Genomic DNA, 23,464 nt, shown 5'->3' on the forward strand with positions numbered 1-23,464 from the left:
TTATGTTATCAAAGAAGCCTCAGACAAAGTCTAAGGCAGTAGCTAGAATTATTTAGCACAGAGCTTGGTATATAATAAGGACTTAAACGTTTGTCATTTGGTTGATTGAAGTTATTAAAATTATAGAGGAACAGGATGAGGTAAGTACATGTCCTCCCTGTCATACTGTTATTGGAATTGTCCCAAATTTATTTTTAGTGAATCAACAGAAGATGAACTGGGCCTCGAGGCCGCGGATTCCCCACCCCTGAGTCCCAGAGTTACGCATCAGAAGTTTACTATCTTTCATGGACACGACACATGACTAACTCTTTCACTACAAATACAGACTTCAAAATATCCTAGATCAGTGGTCTCAAGCTCAGATAGAAACAGGGGCCACTAATCCATAATAAGGCTCCCTGTGGGGAGCAGTAGCATAGTTGATTTGATCCCGGTTCATGGTCCCAGAACTGGAGGGTGGGTAGGGGGGAAGGCAGTCGGCAAGACTGACATCCCAAACCTTCATTCATTTAAAAGAATTGCCTGAGCCATAGTTTACCAAACTATCAACAGCAAGGAATCCAAATAGAGTGCTGACCTGTCCTGGGACCATTTCTGCCTGACCTCCTGGTGACACAAAGTGAATACAAGGAGTCCGATCTTACACCCTGGCCTTTCCAATCACGAGTTGTGCGACCTTGGGCAAGCCTTGTTAGATTTCTGTTTTTCTCTGCCAGAAAATGAATTTGACTAGTTAATAATAATAATAACAACTATTGCTGAAATATACGCTTTTCCTACATAATCCCCAAATCCTGAGAGATAGGCACTATAGTTCCCATTTTAGAATGAGGCAACTGAAACTCTGGGACACGAGGGCACCTAACCCAAGGTCCTTGTCCCCTAGTGTCTGAGGGAGGGTTCAATCACAGTCTTCTTGACACCACCCACTGCTCTATCCTCTGTAGAGATGGGCTAGTCCTAGAATGATTGCTTAGCTTCCCTTCAGATCAAGTCAAATCTGCAGGCATTGATTAAGTACTTAACTCTGTGTCGTGAAGTGTGCTGGGGGCTGGGGATGTAAAGAAAGGTAATAACAGGTTCCCGATTTCGAGGAGCACATGTTCTAATGAGGCAGACAGCATTCAAACAACTATTTACATCCTAAATGTCTCTCTGTCGTCTAACTATATGATGCACAACATGTAAACATGTATACAGAAATGTTTTTGGAGGAAAATATTCATATATATATATATTTATATCTTTCCTATATAATGTAATCTAGGACGTACATAGTTGATCACATATACACGTGTGTGTGTATGTATATATATATATATATATATATATATATATATATATATATATATATACAGCTGAGATTACGTCTAACTTGATATGTGTTTAAATATATATATATCTCATATGAAAGATACGAATCTATATCTTTTCTATATATATATATATACATTCATCTATCTTATATGTAATCATTTAATGTGTGCATATATGTACATATAATGTACTCACATATGCATATGTGAGTACATGCACTTACAATCTGAGATTACCTTTATTTTTATATCTATATGTATAACACAAATATGTGCATATTCATATATATGTATTACATTAATGTATATTTATCTATCTACATGCATGCACAATCAAATTAGAGGTAGTCTCAGATGGAAGGAACTAGCATTAAGGGTTTGGATGAGACCAAAAAAGACCTACTTTGCAGGATTAGAATTTGAATTAAATCTTAATTGGAAGCCAGGAGAAAGAGATGAGGAGGGAGAAAATTCCAGGCATGGGGGCGCAGCCAATGAAAAAGCACAAAGTCAAACAATATAGAGTGTCCTGTTCAAAGAAGAGCAAGACGAGCAGTATTGCCAGATTGTAGAGTACATGGAGGGAGAGTAAAACTCTGATATTTTATAATTCTATGAAGTTCACTTTTCACAAAGCTGATTTCTTTGGTTCAGTGATGCCTCTGTTGGAGACTTGTCATTCCTGTCTCTGAACAGAGCTAGGAGGGAGGAAGGAAAGATGGGAATGGGCAATGTGCCTACTCATGAGGCACCAGTTAGTGCCTCTCCTGGAGTTTTTAGGTGATTAAATGGCCCAGGTTCTCTTTCTGGATTAATTTAACCTTCCTGGAGGTACCAGAAGTTGAAAAATAATTTAGGAACCACTGAGGCAGAGCCAAAATCAGGGGAAGTTTCCTTTCTGTCTTTATATGTGGAGCGCCTAGTATAGTACCTCACTCAGAATACCAGCTTAGTCAGTGCTTGCCGAACTGAGCTGAGCTGAACTGAACTGAACTGAAGTATGTTTGATAGCTATCATCTGCCATGGATCATGCTGATTCCTGAAGTCTTTGGGAATGTGTCAAGCCCCAGGTGAAGGAGCTGTACTCATACCCAGTAGGGGAAAGGTGAAAGAATACACATTTACATAGCTCCTACTATGTGTCAGGCAATGTGCTAAGCACTTTACAATTATTTTCTTACTTGATCTTCCCAGCAACCCTGCAAAGGGAGATGCTCTTACTATCCCCATTTCATAGTTGAGGGAACTGAGGCAAACAGAGGTTAATGTCTTGCCCATGGTTGCATAGCTAGTAAGTGTCTGAGGGTGGATTTGAACTCAGCCGTTCCCAGTGCGCTTTCACCTGTGCCACCTAGCTGCCTCCAAACAGTGAAAACACAAACCAAAAGTATGAGCAAGTGAAGAGTCTCCCTTAATACCAATGCTTTCCCTCTTTGATTATCTCCAATTTATCCTGTATACATCTTGTTTATGCATCATTGTCTCTCCCATTGGACTGTGAGCTCCTTGAGAGTAGAGAATGGCCTTACCTTTCTTCATATCTCCAGTGCTTAGCACAGAGCCTTTCACATAGTAGGGGCTTAATAAATGCTTGCTGACTTGATAAGATTGGAAAGGACCAAGGGTGCCATGTTGAGAAAGGCCTTAAAAGCCAAGCAGAGAAACTTTTTTTAATTCTAGAAGAGGAATTTGGAAGCCACTGGAATGTTTTTTCTGATTCCAGAGAAGATGAGGTAAGTCAAGGAACCCAGGGTCCATGTTACTTAATCAACTGCCGTTCTAGTAATTTGCTTTCCATTGAGCATGACTGCTGGATTTTGCTCAGAGCCATATGGAGAGATGGGAGACCAGGGCTTTGCTTTAGGGTATGAAATTTAGAAGGTGCTGAAAACACTTGTGTCTTTTAGCAGCAGAGAAATAAAAGAGCTTTGTTAGCAAATAGAATTAGTTAAAATAGGAAGCTACCAGATGGTCTTTTTCCTCCCCCGGCAGCTATACAGTCTGGCCACCCCCTTTACAATGGCCTAAAATTTTGATTTAGGGCATACTATGTGTCATTTGCCAGGGTATGGCTTGTGCTGCCCCCAGGTTCAACAGTTCCTAGCTATGTCTCTGAGCTTGGCTCTGATAAGATGCTGAGGAATTAGAATTGCATGGTCCTAACTATGGCCAAAGCACTACCCAGGGTATATCCTCAGTCACTGGGGTGAAAGGTCTTAAAGCTTTCTGGAGAATGAGACAAATCCACCGAAGAAGCCCCAGCTTAAGGCTATTCACTTCCATTGCCATTATCCATGTGGAAGCATTCAAGTTAAATGTCTTCCCTCAGAGTTAATGGTAGCAAATTCATTCAGCAAATTGCATTTCATTTCCTTTTGGGAAAGCTTGCATTCTCTCTTAATATGCTGGGAAATATGTAATTTGAAAATGCTTTTCCGCAACTGTTATAATTATAAACAGATTGTGCAGCAGACCCTGTGAAACTCAGCAGTGTCTGCCTTTAGGAGAGTTCATGAGGCACCCAATCCCATCTATCCTGGGAGGCTGTAGTCTGACACCCAAAGGCCAAATGTTCTCCTTTTTAAATCCAGCCTAGTCTAGTTATCAGCAATAGCGTGCAAGTCCTCTACCAGACACACTGACTCTTGAATTGAAAATTATTATTAAGACAAAATATTTAAACCTTTCAGGCACCTTCTGCATGGGAATAATTAACCAGCAGAGTTGTATTATATTCAGATGAGGAAGGATGTCTGCTCCAGTCAATCAATCAATCAACAAATGTTTATTGAGTGGCTACTATGTATCAGACACTTTGCAAAACTTAATAGTTCTTTACAACATGAGTAATGTGAAAATATGTTTCATATGAATGTATATGTAGAACCTATATCAGATTGTATTCTGTCTTGGGGAAGGAGGAGGGGAGAGAAGGGGAGAAAATTGAAAACCCAAAACCTTATGGAAGTGAATGCTGAAAACAAAAAAATTAATTAATTAACAATTAAAATAGAAAGAAATGTATGCTTAATCTAAAAGAAGAGGTCTTAACCTGGAGTCTGTGAACTTGCTTTTTAAAGATATGTATTTTGAGAATTATGTTTCAATATATAATATTTCAAGTTGACTTCCTTTGGAATCTTAAGTATTTTATTTTATGTACTTAAAAATATTATTCTGAAAAGTCCATAGGTTTCACTAGACTGCCCAAGGAGTTCAAAAACAGACAAACAAAAAGTGTTAAGAACCTTTGTCCTAGAAGGAATAGAAGCCACTGGATTTTTTTTTTTTGCAAGAGAGTGACATAGTTAAATTTATGCTTAAGGAAAATTATTTTGGCAGCAGTGTGCATGATAGACAGAGGCAGAGAGAGATGAGGCAAGGGGATGAATTAGGAGGGCATTCTAATAATCTAGGTAAGAGATGGCAAGGGCCCAAGCTAAAGTGGTAACTCTGTGAGTAGAAAGAAAAGGGGTTTGTATGTAAGATATCTGTGAAGGTAGAAATGGCAAGACGTGGCAATTAATTAGATATGTGGAGCAAGGCAGAGTGAGGGAGTCAAAAACAATGATAAATTATGAACCTTAGAGATTAGAAGAATGGTAGTGCCTTTGACAGGAAAAAAAAGGTGGGATACGGATGGATTTGGCGGAGTGATACTGAATTCTGTTTTGGGTGTGTTGAGTTTGAGATGTCTTTCTGATAGCCAGTTTGAAATGCCTAGTAGGCAATCGGTGATGTGGGACCGAAGCTCAAGGGACTGATTAAGACTGGATAGACAGATCTGTGAGACATCTGCATAAAGATGACAGTGAAACCCATAAGACCTAATAAGATCACCAAAAGAGAGAGTGCAGAAATAACAGTAGAGCCATAAGGCAGAACCTTGGAGAGCACCCACAGTTACTGGGCTGTATGTATGGATGATTGTCCAGCAAAGAAGACTGAGAAGGAACTGTGTTTCAAATAGGAAGAGAGCCAGGAGAAAATAGTGTCACGAAAGCCCAGAGAGGAGAGATTATCTGGAGGAGAGGATGATCATGAAAAAAGAAAAGGACTGGGGGAAGGTGGGGAAGCCAGCAGATTAGGCGATTGAGAGATCACTGGTAACTTTGGAAAGAGCAGTCATGAATGGATAAGGTCAGAAGCCAAATTGAGGAGTGAGCAAGATGAGAGAAAAAGTAGCCACAGAGTATAGATAGCTTTTTTCTAGGAGTTTTGTCTGAAAAAGAAAGATGTATAATGTGCATGAGGAGATAGGAGGGTCCAGTGAATGTTTCTTGTGTTTTTGTTGTTGTGTTTTTTTGTGTGTGTGACAGAAGAAACTAAGGTATGGTTTAAAGGCAGTAGGGAAAAGATGAGTAGGGAGGGAGAGATTGAAATTTTGAGGTGGGGTGGGTATGATTCAAGTTCAATTTGCTATACAAGACAGGAGTGGATTAATCAAATGAATGTGTAGAGGGGTTAGCCTTGGCAAGGACAAAGATGGGAGTAAAGGATGGGAGATAATGCTAAGGGGTTTTGAGACGAAGAGGAGGAGAGAAGAAGGAACTCACATCGAATGGCCTTAATTTTATCAGTAAAGTAAGAAATGAGGGGCATGAGGGAAGAAGGAGTCATGGACAGTTTGAGAAGAGAAGAAAAGTTTTGGTAATCTTTAGTGGGAAGTGAAATAGGAAATCAATTAAGGAAGATTAAATGGATTGCCTTGATGCAGTGAGGGCCTTGTTGAAGTTAGATAACATCAATTTACAATCTACCAGTCAGCAAAGTTGTATAATTTCCTCTATTTCAGTTCAATGGATTATGGGAGTAATCCAAGGGTAATCAACATCCAGTGTATGTTAGTTATGGTGAGGTTACTATTGACAGGCTTATGTTGGACTAGAATCTAGATGGCCACTGAGGTCCCTTCCAGGTTAGAAAATTTCTGATTCTGGGATTTGATAGACTGGATCCCCCATCTCACTGCAGTGTTTCATGAGGCTATTTACATTCTCTATAAAGTTTACCTGGGATCTTTGTTGCACCAACACCAACCAAGAATACGTAGAACTTGGATGACGATGCACATATTGGCAATAATGATAACGATAATAGCAACAAGGTCTGGAAGTAAAGATATCCAAGAGAAAGAGTTCAGTCAGTTGGGGACGTGAAAGCAAACATGGCATTTTTGCTATAATTGTGTTAGTATCCATTAACCAACAAGCATTTTTAAGCACTGACTAAGTGCCAAGCCGTTGTGCTACATGTTGGAGACATAGAAAGCAAAAGTAAAATAGTCCCTGTTCTCAAAGAGCTTACATTTTAACAGTGGGGACAATACACACTTATATTGCATAAGAATAAACAAAACAGAGAGTAGTTATTCATGAGGAAAAGAATCACTCAAGCAGCAAGCATTTATTAAGCACCTACTGTGTGCCAAGAGCTATGCTGAGTAGTAGGAAAAACAAATGCGAAAGTGAAACAGTCCATGCCCTTGAAGAGTTACAATCTAGTTCATACCAATACATATCAATGAGCTGTTATTCTCCCAATGATATGGGGACTTGCTCCACTAGATAGTGGGGGCAACTCAGCTATAAATTAGGGAATAGATCTTAGAAGGTTGACTGAGGCTCAGAGTTTCAGCAATTGACCAATACGCTATCATTGATGCCATCTTGTCTACCATCTAACAAATTGTAAATAAGTTTGCTTTTTGTAAGCGATCATTTTAGAACTTTTTCTTTGTATATTTACATGTTTCTGTTGATGTTTGCTAAGTTTTGAATAAATCTTCTTTTTAAAACTAGCAAATATAAATATGGAATTCTGTTAAGGCTTCCCATTATCCCTTTGATGTGATGAGACATAGTGGAGAGAGCCTGAATGGGGGTCATATCACCCTGAGCAAGCTACTTCTCCTTTTGGCCCCGGCCCCACTTTCTCCCACTGGGGAGTTCCTCATGGAAACTCCATTTGGAGGAAGGGCCTAGACCAGCCATGCTTCACTGGGCAGACTTCATTCACCATTCCCACCCCCCTTTTCAACTTCCTCTTCTGGGTTGTCTTTCCCCCGTTAGAATACAAGCTCCTTGAAAACAGAGATTGTCTTTCTTTTTTGTTGTGTTTATATCCACAAGGCTTAGCACAATGCCTGCCACATAATAAGAGCTTAATTATTGCTTCTTGACTTGTATCCAGACAACTCTCAATCACTACAAATTGCAGATTAGATAAAAGAAGTTTTTCGTGGGGAGTTTCTTCCACCAGGGAAATCACAGGTCTGACTAAAATATAATCATAAACACCCTGACCCTGTATAACCTTTTTTTTTTTAATGCTGAGATCAAGTTACCTATTTTAGATCATCACAATGAAGGAAAAAGTGGAAAGGCAACATGTGTTATTCTTTTCTCTTCACTCCATTAATTAGGTGGAGAAACTGAGGCACAAAAGGTTGTCAAATGACAACCCAGGTCACAGAAGGACCTCGTTTGTCCTTTAAATGTGCTTTCTATCCCCACTCATTTTTCTGGAGTAGCCAAAATGCTAAGGAAAAACACCACCTAAATGGGAGATGGTGGAAGGCTTAGAAAGCAACTTAGACAAATGTAATCCTAACCAATAGCTGAGCCTAAACCAATCAATTGATGTTTCTGTTTGTCAGGAAAAGAAATGTGTTTAACAGAGCCCCTTTGTGAACTCTAGGAGAATTTACTCATTGTTTGAATTCCCTTCTGCCTGGGACCAAGTAAATGCCGGATATCTGATGCTCTATTCTTAGACATTTGGACAACTCTACAAACTATACCCATGCAAATAAATTAAAAATTTGTCTTTTCAAGCTCCTGGGAAATACGAAAGGTTATGATCAGTCAAGGAAAATGTGTTTAGCAAAATGCATCTGGGTTTTTATTGGCCCCAAAGCCCCTGGAAAAATTGGCTAAGAAGCCTGTTGCATTGCAAATGTATCTTGTCTACATTCCTTATTAAGGCTCAATGACATTCAGAATGATTTGTGTGGCTACTGGTCCCTTCTCTCTGGTCCCTTTGCGAGTTTGGTGGACACAGGTCAGAAACAAACAATGAAAAATGAAAATAAAAGACGAATGGAATTTCATTCACTAAATCGGGCCAATTGAGCTGAGGCCTGGCTGTTTTAATAATATGGTCAGCTCTCAACTTGCCACTTTGTTATTTACACAGATTGAATTGTGAATGACAGATTGGCTTCCCCAGCCACCCTCCTCCTCCCCCCCCCACATTCTTAAAAGCTACTACCCAACAACCAGCTATTGTCTGCCTACAGAACGCAGGTTCATTTTAACATGAGCCTAATCCAGGCAGAAATAAGAACACAACTCTTCAAGGAAAAGGGAGTTTACTGCATTTTAAAACCAATTATAGCCAGAGTGGTGAAAAGAGCCCTGGGATACAACTTTAAGAGACCTACATTATAAGCCAAGTTCTACCACAATTTGTGTGGCCTTGGGTAACATGCTTCACCAGTTATGTTATGGTGAGGATTCATTCTGGTGTGTGAGTTAGACCTTCTATGATCAGGAAGTATTTATTAATCACCTTCTGTGTCCTAGATACACTATGCTAGACATTGGAGATCCAAGTACAAAGAATGAAACAATTCTTACTTTCATTGAGCTTATACTCTAATGGCGGAGAAAAGTGCCTATAAAAATACATACAGCATAAGCTGTAGTTTGTCCTTCATTTTTGAAGAGGATCAGTGGCATCACAGGGTAATATCTTGACTTGCACATGTATTGGATTTAAGTGAGGCTGAGCTGCATGAAGTCGTCGGCCTCACTCTCTCTTCCTGTGTCATCAAAGTCCAGTGGCAAGTCAAAAGTCAAGATGACTGCATTGGCCTGGGAGGCAGCGGAGGACCTTGGCATCTTTGATGCCTGACCAAGCTCTAAGTGCTCCACAGTACTTCCTTCAGCTGCCTTCATGGCTGTTGGTACAAACTGTTGTCATCCAGCCATTCTGACAAGGCAAGTCTTCACATGCTTGGGGTAGACATCTCCCTAACTCATCAACAGGTTTGAGGCCTGTCAGTAACCCCTAACCTGGTTTAGCTCATCTGCTGAGATGGTTTTACCAGAGTCTGGCCACTGTGCATGCTATAGATTTTTGGAGGCACAGGTAAGAGTTGGGTGACAGGTGGACACCAAAGGTAGATGAGTGGCCTTGAAAAGGGCTCTTTGCCAGTGCTCTCTGAACACCCCATACCCCACAGCATAAGAATAAAGTTAATAAATGCATCAATCTACATACAACACACACACACACACAAACACACACACACACACACACACACAAAGTAATTAAATACAAGGTAGTTGGGGAGGAAGGGCACCAACAATTGGGGGCTCAGGAAAGGCTTCATGTAGAAGATGATGCCTGGTGTCCATCTCAGAAGAAGAGAGGGCTTCTATGAGGTGGTGTTGAGGAGGGAGGATATTCCAGGTCTGGGGGCAGCCAGGGCTAAGGAGACAGAGTGCCATGAAGGAAGAACAGAACATAAGCCAGTTTGGCTGGATGGCAAAGATTGGAAAGGGGAATGCTATCCAATGGGTCTGGAAAGGTAATTTGGGGCCAAGTTGTGTAGGGATTTAAAAGCTAAATAGAGTAGTTTATATTTTATCCTAGAGTAAATAAGAAGCCACTGGAATTGATTGAGTAGGGGAGTCATAAGATCAGATGTTTAGCTAAAGAAAATTATTTTGATAGCAATGTATAAAATGGACTAGAGTGAGGAAAGCTTTGAAGCCAAGAGACCAGTTAAGAAACTATTGCAATAATCTTAGTTACAGTGAGGGTCTGACCTAAGGTGGCCACTGTGTGAGTGGAGAGAAGGGATCAGATGCTGTGAGAAAGGAAATAGCAAAAGAAAAATAAGTAAATTGGGCAAGATGACTTCTATGATGAACTCTTCTAGTCCTAACAATCTCTGATTTTTCAGATTAACCAAGGTTTGGGATTGTCCACAAGTAGACGTCAATCACATTTTCCATCCACGGTGTCTGAGAGTACCCCAGCGGCCTGGCATCTGGTTCCATTTCTTTCTTGGCTATGGAATGGGTTGGAATCTGCCTTTGGGTGTCAAGTTTGGCTTACTAAAGAAACAAGGAGTGTAAACCTGAAAAGGAGTGGGAGGGTAGAAAAGAGAGTAAATTCTCCACACATAGCCATTGTTAATTTTCTTTTTTGGCACATAGAAAGGAGCTGTGCATGGGTGGATGCCAAGATGGCCTAAAGATTTAAAATGCTGCTAATTGAAAAAAGGCCTCTTCTTTTAATTGTTCAAATGCCTGCAGTCGGTTGGCTCAGAGATATTAAGGGGTTACCAGTTGGATAGCTTTTTATTGCACAATCAATTCAGCAGACATTTATGGAGCACCTCCATGGGGCAAAGCACTGTTCTGGGCATGAAAAGGTCCACAGAGGTGACAGAAACACAATCCCCACCCGGCAGGAGCTTTCAATCCAGTAAGGGACATAAGCCATAGGTACACATGTGTATGGCACAATAAAACAGAATATTGACAGTGTACATGGTGTACCAAGAAAATTCTAAGAAGAATCACAGGAGGGAAGGGTCATTTCTGGCCAGGAGGAGTGAGGAAGATACCATGAATGAGGCTGTATTTGAACTGTGTTGTTTTGAAGGACGTTGCAGATTTCAATAAGAATTTTGGAATGCAATGCAGTCTATGAGAAAAAGTGCAAAATCCAGGGTCAAGAAGCCAACCGCAAGTTAACAAACATTTAGTAAGTGTTGACTATGTACCAGGTACTGTGCTAAGTAAGCACTGGGAATCCAAGAAAGGCGAAACCAAATCCTACTCTCAAGAAACTCGTAATCTTAGGAGGAGGGTGGGACACAACATGGAAACTACATGCAAGCAAGCTATTTACAGGATACGTTGGAAGTGTTCTCAGAGAGAAAGCACTAGCATTAAAAGGGATCGGGAAGGACCTATTTTAAATCCCACTTCCATCACTTACAAGTTCTATGGCCATGGGCAATTCATTTAATCACTCTTCATGACTTAGTTTGCTCATCTGTAAAAGAAGAACCATATACCTGTAGTACCATGCTGACTGGTTGTTGTGAGGGTCAAATGAGATACTGTACATTGCAAATGAGGATCCAAGACAATCCCCAAGACAAGAACTTATGAGGAAAAATGTTATCTACTTCCAAAGAAAGAACTGATCAAATCTGAATGCAGATTGAGGCTTTTATTTATTTATTTTTCTTCTTGTTGTTGTTTTTTGGTCTATGTTTTCTTTTGCAACATGGCTTACATGAGAAAAAATGTTCTGCATGACTGCACATACATAATCTATATCAGATTTCTTGCCTTCTCAAGGTGGGAGGAAGGGAAGGAGGGAGAGAATTTGGAACTCAAAATTAAAAAAGAAAAAGAACGTTAAGAATGATTATTACCTATAATTGGAGGAAAAAAATAAAATAAAATAAAATAAAAGATTTTTTAAAAATACATTGCAAACCTTAAAGCATTATATAAATGTCAGTTATTATTAGCTTATGGCACAAAAATAATTATTTCATTCTTCTTACATAATTATCTCATTCTTATTTTTATAAGGTTCAGGTAGAGAACAGGACAAGCAGCTATCCTGCATTATTCTTCCTTTTCAATGGTCTATGATCTTTTTATTCTGTCTCTATCTTGTGGGTACATAGTTGTCTGCAGGTCGACTCCCTCATCATATCCTTGAGAGCAGGAACTGGGCTTTTGCCTTTCCTTGTATAACCCCAGTACTTAGCACAGCGCCTGGCACATAGTCAACGGTTAGTAAATGATTGTTGACTGATTATTGGTCAAGTGAATAAAAAACTGCTTTCAGGAATTGAACAAAACATAAGGTATAAGTCTGTAGGCATCCTCAGTACACCACCAGTAGCCTTCATCTTATCCTGCAGCCAACCAACTGCGGTCATGTGAACAATGAAAACAAGAAGCTTTTTTTTCAATTAGCAGCATTTTTAATCTTTGGGCTACCCTGGCATCCACCCATGTGATTTTGATGTCTGCTCCTAGGTCTCTACATTTGGAAAGCTTTGTGTTCCATGTTGCTTGGAGAGAATTATGAAATCTGGCACAGTCACATCTATTAAAAGTACTCTTCCTAATTTTGTTATTGCTGCTGCTGCTGCTGCTGCTCTGAGGATAGAAATATGGAAGAAGGGCGTCGCAGACATAGGGTATCATAAGCAAAGGTATAGGGAAGGCAAAGCAAAGAATATGTTCAGTAAGAGTGAGCAGACTGGTTTGACCAGGGCATAAGGCATGCCAAATATCATAATACAAACCTGGAATGGTCATTTAGATTGGGGAGATTGTGTTGGTGGTGGTATTTCATTCTCAAAGAGAACCAATGACATCATGAGGGTGATGACTTGTGAGTCAACTGGATTTAAGTGAGGCAGAGCTGTGAAGTCGTCAGCCTCACTCTCTCCTCCAGAGTCACCAGAGTCCAAGACAAAAGTCAAGACAACTGATGATAGCCCAGCAGATTATGGAGACCCTTAAATGTAAGGCTAAGGAATTTGGACTTAAATCGTTAAGTAATAGGGAGCTAGTGAAGATTTTTGAGGTTAATGAAATGACCAAACCTGTGTATTAGGGAGATTAATCTGGTAGCATTCAGAGGCTAAATCAGAGAAGAAAGAGTCTGAAAGCTAGAAAACTGGTAGGAAGCTGTTGAAATGGCCTAAATGAGAGAATAATAAAGCATGGTGGTAGTTGAAATAGAAAGGAGAGGAAGAATGTGAAAGATACTTTGGAGACAGAATTGATGGAACAAGTGTTCAAGCCAATGAATGCCTAGTGTATTATTCAACTCTGCTAGAGAAAGAAAAAGAAGAAATAAGTTTAAAATGTATTGAGATTAGATTTAAAGAAGGGGTAGTGTTTCATTTTGTTTTGACCCCTAGACAAGAGACTGAATTACTGAGGTGGGGTAGGGGAATTTTCTTCCCTGTAGGTCTTTCAAAAGGAAATTAAATCTCAGAATCTTATAGTGGTAAAACTACTGGGTGTAGGTTTAGAGGACCTTGTTTTAAATCCTGGCTCTGCTACTTACCCTGTTTGTGACCTTGAAGAAGTCATTCACTCTTCTCTTGGCCTCAGTTTCCCCTGATAAAATGTAAGCTCTCCTCCTCCACCTGTTAGTGCCCTTCTTTCCTCCCAAACAAGCCTGTATTTAATTATTTTTAATTATTCATACATGCATATACTACATGTATTTTTATATATACTTTGCCAAATTATGATGTAAGCTCATTTCAAGGGACATATTTCATTCTTTGCATTTGTATCCCCAGGGCCCATCCAGCAGTGTCTGACACATAGTAGGTGTATATAGACACTTATTAATTAAAAGATGGATTGACCGATGGTAGGAATCGTTTCATTTCTGTCTTTGTATCCCCAACACTTGGCGTGTAGTAAGTGCTTAATATACACTTGTTGATTTAATGGTCTGTAAAATGAGTTCAGTCAGATTTTATTTACCTCTGAGGCCCCTTCTATCTCTAGATGAAGACCTTATGATCTAACATGCTTTAAGGGTGGTTCTACCTGAAGGCAAGGCAAAGAACTATATGAGGGCAAAGCCCTCTCAACATCTATTTCCAGAGTCCTCTTTTTCCAGAGTCTTCTATTTACATAGTACTAGTTCTGAATGCAATAAGGCATTAGAATATACCCTGATTATGCATTGTCCTTTATGCCTGTAGGGTTCATGAAAACTTAATGGGATCTACCCATTGGAGGTTACCTTTGTCAAGAGGAAAGCTGTTGTTCCCCCCAAATCAATTGAATTGAATTTGACAAGTATTTTATTATGTGCTTACTCTTTGCAGAGCACCATGCTATCTATTGGGAGATACGGAAAGTATGAATAAGACATAGTCCCTGCCCTCATGATGCTTACAGTCTAGCAGAGGGGTAGGCCACATAAACAAATAACCATAATCTAACAAAATACACAAGTACATTATAGCAATATAAAATGCTTCATAAATTCTAAGGGGAAGAATATTGTTACCAATGGAAGGTTACAGAAAGGCTTCATGGAGGAAGAAGGCATCTGGCAGTGGGCCACCATGCTGCCAAAGGATAGGTAAACTGGCCCAGTCAATTAGCAGTGGGATTGGGCCAGCAAGTGACTGCTGTACTTCCTCTAGCCTGGGCTAAATAGGGAGACCTAGTCTCAAAAATATACATATTTAGCAGAAGCCAAGAAGAGAACCCTGGAAAGAGATCTCTAATCCTTTCTACACACTGATATTGACCAACGCTCCTTGGGTTCTGTAAGTTAATCAACATAGTACCTACTTAATATACTATCATTCAAATATCTTTCCACCTTGTCTAAGAAGATATCCTAAGAGTCTTTGGAGAATAATTTGCTAGAATCCATATGGGTATAACAGCTATAATTTATATAATGCTTAAAGATTTGCAAAGTTCATTAGTAACTATTAATGGTAAATATTTAAATAGCATTTAAAGGTTTTGAAAGTATTTTGTGTATATTATTTCATTTGACTCTCACAACAAGCCTGAGGTAGATGCTATTATCATCATCTCCATTTTATAAAGGAGAGCCTGAAGCTGAAAGAGGTTAAGAGATTTGCCCAGATTCACACAGCTAGTAAGTACCTAAAGGAAGGATCTATGAGTCTAGTCACCTTATCTAAGAAGGAAATAAAGTGCGTGTGGTATGGCTGGCTCTTTTTTTAGTCTTACTTAACTCATCTTGCTACCACACTGATCACAAGCCATTCTTTTAATAATTCATACCGACAAGAATGCTGGTAACTGAGCCCACAACATAGGTTGTACTAGTCCATTGGTTTTTCAGCCATATTTTCCATAAAGCTCATGATAGTTTCCATCTTCTTGCCCCATGGGCATATGGACAAGTTCATAAGGCATAACCATGTTGGCCAAGCTATTGCAAAGATTTAAGAATTTATGGAGTTTTGTGTAACATAACACACACACATAGCCTTGGGGTGAGCTTCCTTTCAAATAAAAAGAAAGTAGGTTAAATAATATTAAAATTCTGAAAAGTGGAGATAAGAGCTAAGGCTAAATTTCAAAAACAACTACTCCTATTGGCCAGTTTCCATTTCCCCTCCCTTTTACAAAGCTATTAAATATATGTCCAATCTGATATAAAATTTATTCCTTAGTTAAAATTCCGAATCCAATATTCAGAATTAGTAATGACTGATGCCAAGTGGTAATTCAGCCAGGGTAGTCTAAAAAATATTTCCTGGATTAAGTCTTCTACAATGGACGTTTTAAAAGAAGATGGATATCTTGTTTCAAATTTGGGTTGGGCTCCTAAAATGGAAGCAATGGCATAGAAAACAGGAAATATAACGGTTCTAGAGAGCACATAGAGTCCAGGCTTGGGAAATTGTGGAGAATGTGGAAGAGAGTAAGCTGGGAAGTAGAGATAGCATCAGTTGTAAAAGCATTGAATGCCAGGAAAAGGAGGTTGAGTTTTACTCAAATTCACCCTTACTTCACATTCCATCTAACTGTTCACCTTGGCTATCTAGCGATCCACTCTGATGCTCTAGCTTTCCCTACCTAGAACATCTTCAGACCTGGCTGCCAGAAAAAAATAATGATCCCCAGTCCCCCAGGGTGAAGGAGAATAAACCTACTCAGCTTTGGAACTTGTGCCTGGGCAGAGCTATTTTGGCTAGTGAATGACTGAGAGACAATTCAACTAGCCCACTCTACTTATGTGGCCCCTGACTACCCAGCTCAGACCATGCTTCATTTCCTAGTCAGTCATCTTCCTTGTGTCATTGTGTCAACTGACTGGCTGCCATATATGTGTCCATGTGACCCATCATCCTCCCCAGTCCCTTCCACTTCTCACTCTGGGCTCCACAAGCAAATCAATATCACCATACAACTACTGTTCCTAGAATGGTCATGTTAGACTGTAGTAAGACAGGTCTAGTGGATAGAGTGCCAGACTTGAAGTCAAGAAGGCTTGAGTTTGAACTCTACCTCTGACTCTTACTAATTGTGTGGTCCTGGGTAAGTCACCTAACCTCTCTTCGCCTCAGTTTCTTCATCTATAAAATGAGAATATGAGCAATTACCTTTCATGGATCTTAAGATAAGTAAACTGCTTTGCAAACCTGAGAGTGCTACATGTAAATGCTATCTATTACTATTATCTGATCCAACTTCCCTCATTTTGCAGATGAGGAACAAGAGAGCAAATTCAGTTATTTCTACTCCCCTAAAAGTAACAAATGAGATCAATTCTTATGAGTTTGGAAAAGAAGCCAATAAAATGATAGGTTTCTATCAGATTTGAAGTCAAAGGACATGAGGTTGAACCCCAGGATTACTAATTACTACCTGTGGATCCTTGGGCAAATCACATAGATTGTGGGTCTAGAACTGGGAATGATCTCAAAGGCCATCTAGTTCAACCTCATTGATTTTACAGATGAAGAAACTGTGGCAAAGGAAGCATTAGAGATGGGATTTGAACACATTTCTTCTGACTCCTTGTCCAGTGTCCTTTCCACCCTACGCTCCCTGTGAGCCCCAGTTTCCAGATCTGTAACATGAGAAAGTTGGATTAGAAGATCTCTAAGATTACTTCCTACTTGGAAATCTATGATCCTATGATCCCAGTGGTAACATTTCCATACTAAATGTTGAGTGTGACCTAGGGGGATACAGAGGAAGTGATGAGAATGGGAGAATATTAGGACTGTTTATGCCTATATGCAGTTGAAATAAGACAGAAAGAAGCTCTCAGACAACAGCACCATGAAGAGATGGGGATGGCAATGAGACAAATTTGAGAGGGTCAAGGAACCCAGTGGAAGTTGAGGAAAATGATGAAATTCACTCGTTTGAAAAGAAGCCTGATGATTCCCCAGGGGCATTATTATGGGAGCAGATGTGGCAATGGCTTCGCAAGAGAGAATGCAAAGAGAAAGCATCATTAGAGAGCAGCTGTGGACTCTCCCCATGGCTCAGAGTCTTAAGGAAAGAAAACTGGGAAAATAGAGAGGATCAGAGGAAAGCTCACATCTCTCCAATTAAGGCTCATGGAGAGGTGGGGTGGGAGCCAGTATTGTTTCAAGACTGAGCCAGTAAATCCTGGCAAAGAAACTGGAGAAAAGCGGTCCTGAAACAGGGGGAAAGAATGATTTCAGTCTTGACCTTAGAAAGGCAAAGAACCTAAATGTTTTCTTTTTCTTAAAAAAAAAGGCTTATTGATATCTTTTATTATTACATCATCTCCCTGCTGTTCTCTAATAATAATGATAACAGCTGGTATTTATAGACTGCTTAAAGGTTTGTAAAAAAAAAAATTATTTCATTGGATCCTCACGACATCCCTGGGAGGCAGATATCATTATTATTCCTGTTTTACAGATGAATGAACTGAAGTAGACAAAGGTTTAGTGACTTGCTCAGAGACACACAGCTAATAAGTGTGTCTTCAAACTTGGGTCTTCCTGACTCTGGGTCCAGTGTTCAATCCACTGTGCCACCTAGCTGCCTGTGCAGTCAACTCCAAATTTGATCATTATAATTACAGAGTTCTGGTTTTGTTTTTTGCTAGTCTTTCTATTTACATTGTCATAGTCAATTGAGTTTATTGTTTCCTAGGTTCTCCTTACTTCAGTCTACATCAGTTTATGTCTTTCCATGTTTCTCCTTTCTTATTTTTCTCATTTCTTATGACACAGACCCTTGAATCAACAGAATGACTCCTCTTCCTTCTTCTTTCCTTTTTTCTCTTTCTCTATCTCTTCTTCCTTTTCCTTTTCTTCTTCCTCCTCCCCTCTTCCTTTTTTCCTTCTCCTTCTCCTTCCCTCTTCTTTCCCCTCCTCTACCTCCTCCCCCTCCTCCTTCTCTTCCTCCATTTTCTCCTCTTCTTCCTTCTCCTCCCCCTCCTCTTTTCTTCCTCCCCTCCTTCCTTTTCTCCTCTTTTTTCCTCCTCCATCATGACATCAGAATACCAGTGATGAAGCCTGCCTACCTCACTCCTCTTGGCAGAGATGGACTATAGGCATAGAGCAAGTCAGAGTGCATGTGTCCAGTGCCTCAATTTTTACTTGACTGTACTTACTTGTTTTAAGGAAGAGCTTCTGTTGGGCAGTGAGAGGGTGGAAATTGGAAGTGAGTGAGTGGGAGTAACAAACTTGTGAGAAAAAAAGGAAAGAAAAAAATCAATAAAACATTTAAAAATGCAGAAGGAAACAAGATGCTTATAAGTGAATACAAACAACAGAGCAATGTTGTGATGATGCTGTTAAATTTAATATACACTTTTTTAAAAAACAAATTATATAATGGGGGAATAAAAGGAAAGTGATTTGCAACCCTAAAACCACAAAGAATCACAACCAATCCTCCTTTCTGAAAATCCCTAGTTTGGGGTGCTAGGAGCAGGAGAGACAGGTCCAGGTTGAAATAACTAGAAGTGAGGGGAGCTCACTTGCTCAAAGAAAGGTAATTTTCCTGGTCTCCTCTTCTTGACTTGGGCACTGAAGTGTTTCCACAGCAGCTCCTACATAGGATCAGCTACAGACTGATTGTAATTCCTTGCCTACCCACCCATATGCCAGTGCTATGCTGCCTCCACTGGTGTGAAAAGGACAGGTGAAGCATGAAACCTGTTTTTCAGCACATGATTTAAATCTTAACTGGGAAAAAAAAACAAAACAACAACAAAAACAAAAAAGCTCTAACTCAATACTGTCCATGAAAAGGGAAAAATGGGAACGCATCCTTTGGAAATTTCATAGACCAGAGGCCAGGCTACTGCACACATGAGATAACAAATCAATTAGCTAATTGGAAACCAGTTGCAATTATTTTTTTTCTCCGAAGCTCATGAGAACCAGAAAGATACATTCGAAAATGGGCCAATAGATTCCCGTCTAATAAGTCTGCCATATTCTTGTTTTCTAGAACAAATATGAAAGATTCCTGCAAACTTCCAAAGGAACAAAGCTGGACCTAGAGCCTAGAGACTGGGTTCAAATTCCAGCTCTGCCAATTACTATCTGTGGTTTGGAGCGAATCATTTAATCCTGGTTTTTTCATCTGTTGAACGATGTAGCTCTTAATTCATAATCTTATGACTAGTGGAATACCAATGATAGAGGTTACATTTACATATTTATTTATAAGGAACCAGTTATACTAGCCAAAATTAAAGAAACTCACAAAGAAACAGAGTTAGAAAGGCCCTTAGATGCCATCGGGTCCACCTTGTATCTGAATAAGTACCCTGCTTACATCTCTGAGAAGTTGACATTCAACTTTAGCTTGAAGACTTTCAGAAATTGTGAGCTAACTACCTCTTGAGTCATGCCATTTCACTCTCAGATAGCTTGAATCATTGAATTTTTCCTTCTATTGCGCTTCAGTCTGCCTGTCTGCCACTTTTCACCCATCATCACGCTCCTAACTCTGCTTGCTAGACCTAAACAGAGTCTACTCCTTATTAGAAACTATTGGACAGCACAGTGACTAGAGTCCAAGACTTGGAGGCAGGAAGACCTTGGTTCAAATCCAGCCTCAGATGCTTCTTAACGAGGTGATCCTAGGCAAGTCTTTTAACCTCTCTGTGCCTCAGTTCCTCAATCTCAAAGTGAGGATAATAATAGCATTTACCTCACAGAGTTGTTGTGAGGATCAAATGAATTAACATATGTAAAAGGCTTTATAAACCTTAAAGCACTATATAAATGCTGATAATAATATGTTATTATTATCCTCCCCTAGGATATTCTTTTAAATACTCAAAGTCAGTTATTATAGTCTTCCTCTAAGTCATTTAAACATCTGAGTTGAATGAAAAGACAAAACTAGTAATAAATGAAATGTAGCCAAGTACTTGAATCAATGAAAAAGCATTTATTGAGGGCTCACTATGTTTCAAGTAGTGTGCTAAATACTAGAGATTCAAATACAAAAATGGGACAGCCATAGGATTACAGATTTGGAGCTAAAAGGCACCTTCCTTTAGAAGTCACAGAGTATAACCCTCTCCTTTTACAAGTGAAGAAAGAAAAAAAAAGAGAGGTTGAGCTACCAATTCCCATCTGGACCCACTGGACCAGATTCCAGGTTCCGTGTTCTATGAACTACACGAGGCAATGTCTCAAAGCAATTCATTCCCTCAAGGAACTTGCATTTGAATACACAGAAGCAACATATATGGAGTAAGGGTTATTCTTAGTAAGTTGATTCAATATAGTGCTGAATTTCACTTGAAAATTAATTTCCCTTTGTATAATATTCTTCTTCAAGATTTTGGCCAATAGAGACTCTATTTTTCTGCTGTCAGTTAAGGGAGTTAATATTCTTACATACATAAAAGTTCCTGGAGTCTCATCTCCACAAGTAAAGTTGGGTGATGACCTGTTCCTTGGGTCTAGGACACGTGGGACTAGGAAGGGGTAGAAGGTTGGGTAAGGAATGAAGTTTTAGGGAATAAAAGAGGAAAATTTACCATCAAATACATCAGATAATTTCCTGAACAAAGAAAGATTCTTTAGGCAATCTATTATGACATATTTCTCATAATTCAGGTTCTAAAATGTCAAAAATAATATAGGAAAACAGTCATTTTTTGCTACTTGGTCATTAAAAAGACAAGAACAAAACTCCCAATAGGTCTTGAAATAATCAGTGTTTATTAAGTGTAGCTCTTTTGTACATAGTGATTCAATGATTAAAGGAGAAACAATCTGAATATTCCCTCCTGACCCTTTATGTGATCATCATTATTTATAGACTGCAAAAAATTAAAACCCCACATATTGTCAAGGCATAGAATCACAAATATGTCATTAAAATAGGCATATGAGCTCCCAGGACTCCCTGGACTCCATTGTGCTTACAGATTTGCGGTACTCAGACACTAATTGAAGTTACCCTGGTAATGAATTTTTGCTGTGATTCCATCATTAAATTATCTGCATCATCCATAAGAGAAATTTGCCATCACATGCACAAAAACATTATTGGATATTTTTCTCCCTAACTCAGAGTCTAATTAATTGATTTTTGCATCTTTATAATTTATTATTAGTTTCTTAATGATTCGATTTGAATGCTTCAGGAATCCGAGAAAGCACAAGCTGACCCAAAGGGAAAGTTGGTCTATGGTTAATTATCATTGCTTTCATAGAACATTCTGTTTTTGCAAAGCATGTCACAGCCACTGATGAGTTCATCCATAGAACATCTCGGTGGGGTAGGTCCAGTAGAGAGAAATGATTGAATCAGGGAAGAAAATACACCCTATAAATTAACCTGGCACTTAGCAAGCAAAGGATAGCTTTTTGTTGTGACACTCAATACCACTACAACAATCTGACATCTCTTCAGCAGAGGGATGGCTTTCAATGACTGGTGAAAATGAGTTACAACTTTGAAGATGGCTTCCTTTTGACCATGCCAGTAATTTTGCCATATGGGTTGTCAGTAGGGAGCAGAACCTATGGATAGAACCAACATTAGCTTGAGGGAAATAGACATCTAGCCATTCACTTGTGTTTTATTAATTCATGTCATGGAAATATTCAGTAAAACAAATGCACATAAATTATATATATGTATGTATATATAGTGAACGTGCATGCACATAGTATGCCCTTAATTATAAATATATATGCACATATATGTGTATGTATGTACATGTGCATACATATATATATGGTATTGTTGGGGAATGAGCTATTCCAAATAGGCTAATTTTCTATATACTTCAAGGTAAACTCCCTCATTCTGCTTCCCCTAGCACAAAAAAATTTTAAAATATTTTAAACATTTTGGGGCAGCTAGGTGGCACAGTGGATAGAGCACCAGCCCTGGATTTAGGAGGACCCGAGTTCAAATCCAGCCTCAGACACATAACACTTACTAGCTGTGTGACCCTGGGCAAGTCACTTAACCCCATTGCCTAGCCTCCCCCCCAAAAAAATATATATATATATGTGTGTGTGTGTGTGTGTGTATTCATATGTATATATGTGTATGTATATATGTGTGTGTATGTATACATATATATATATATATATATATATATATTATATATATATATATATATGTTTTAAATATTTTAAAAGCATCTCTCCCAAGTGTTACATGGAATCATAAATCTGAACTAGAAACCTCAGAGACCCTCCCCCTTAGTTTACTTTTGAGTAAATTGAGGCCCTCGCTAAGTGATTTGTTCAAGGTTGCAAAGGCACTAAACATCAGAGGCAGAATTTGAACCCAAGTCCTCTCACTACAGAGCCAGCATTCTTTCCAGCAATTACTCAGCCCCTTGTTAAAAAAAAAAAGACATTATATTTATGCTTTTTTTCTTTACTTCCCAATCATTTTCCATCTCTTTGTGACAAAGAAAAACAATTTAGCAAAAACTTCTGATGCAGAACCCTTGTTTGACGACCTATCCAATATTCTGTTCTCATAGTCCTCCAGCTCTTTGATATAAAAGAAGAGGCATGTTCTATTATCTCTTTTCTAGGACCTTCACTGCTTTTTCCATTACTCAAAGTTTAACTTCCTTTCTTTAGTTTCTCTGTTTTTGACAGAGAGTAATTCAATGTTGTAGTGGATCCTTGCTTCGTTCAACAATGCAACATCTGACATACTTATCCAACAAGTAATTATGAGGCTGCGGCACTGAGGTAGGTGCAGGAGTTAGAAAACTATACAGTCCCTGCCCTCCTCATGGAGCTTACCTTCTATTGGGGAGGGGAGAGAAAGAACAGCTTGGACACACACACACACACACACACACACACACACACACACTATTACAAAATATACTCAGAACTATTTTGGGGAGGTTACTGAGGGTGTGGAGCATCAAGATGGGCACCCCTTGGGAAGCTGCCCCTAAGCTGAGCTTGGAAAGAAGCCAGGCTTCCATGAGGTAGAGGTGAGGTGGAGGTGTGGAGGCATAGGAGAGAGACTGTGCAAAGTTAGGAAGGAAATTGAATGTTGTGTGTTGGAAGCAGAAAGTTGATCAGTTTGGCTGTGTTTGTGAAGGAGAGTGATATACA

At 39.3% G+C, this 23,464-nt stretch overlaps 1 protein-coding gene across 5 annotated transcripts in view; it reads right to left on the reverse strand.

Annotated features, from left to right (window-relative positions):
* LOC110209927 (uricase-like) overlaps window positions 1-23,464 on the reverse strand; it is a 68,729-nt gene that overhangs the window by 3,729 nt on the left and 41,536 nt on the right. For 4 of the 5 annotated variants that reach the window (XM_020988694.2, XM_078156550.1, XM_078156549.1 and 1 more), the window contains one exon: window positions 6,333-6,429. In XM_020988694.2, coding sequence (XP_020844353.1) covers window positions 6,333-6,429 — 97 coding nt within the window. Of the gene's footprint in view, window positions 1-6,332; window positions 6,430-21,060; window positions 21,887-23,464 lie in introns of those variants that run through there. The other variant, XM_020988696.2, reaches the window with a different exon arrangement.

The sequence above is a fragment of the Phascolarctos cinereus genome, unplaced genomic scaffold (genome assembly GCF_003287225.1).
Source record: "Phascolarctos cinereus isolate Bilbo 61053 unplaced genomic scaffold, phaCin_HiC Scaffold_5;HRSCAF=322, whole genome shotgun sequence".
Classification (NCBI taxonomy): Eukaryota; Metazoa; Chordata; class Mammalia; order Diprotodontia; family Phascolarctidae; genus Phascolarctos; species Phascolarctos cinereus.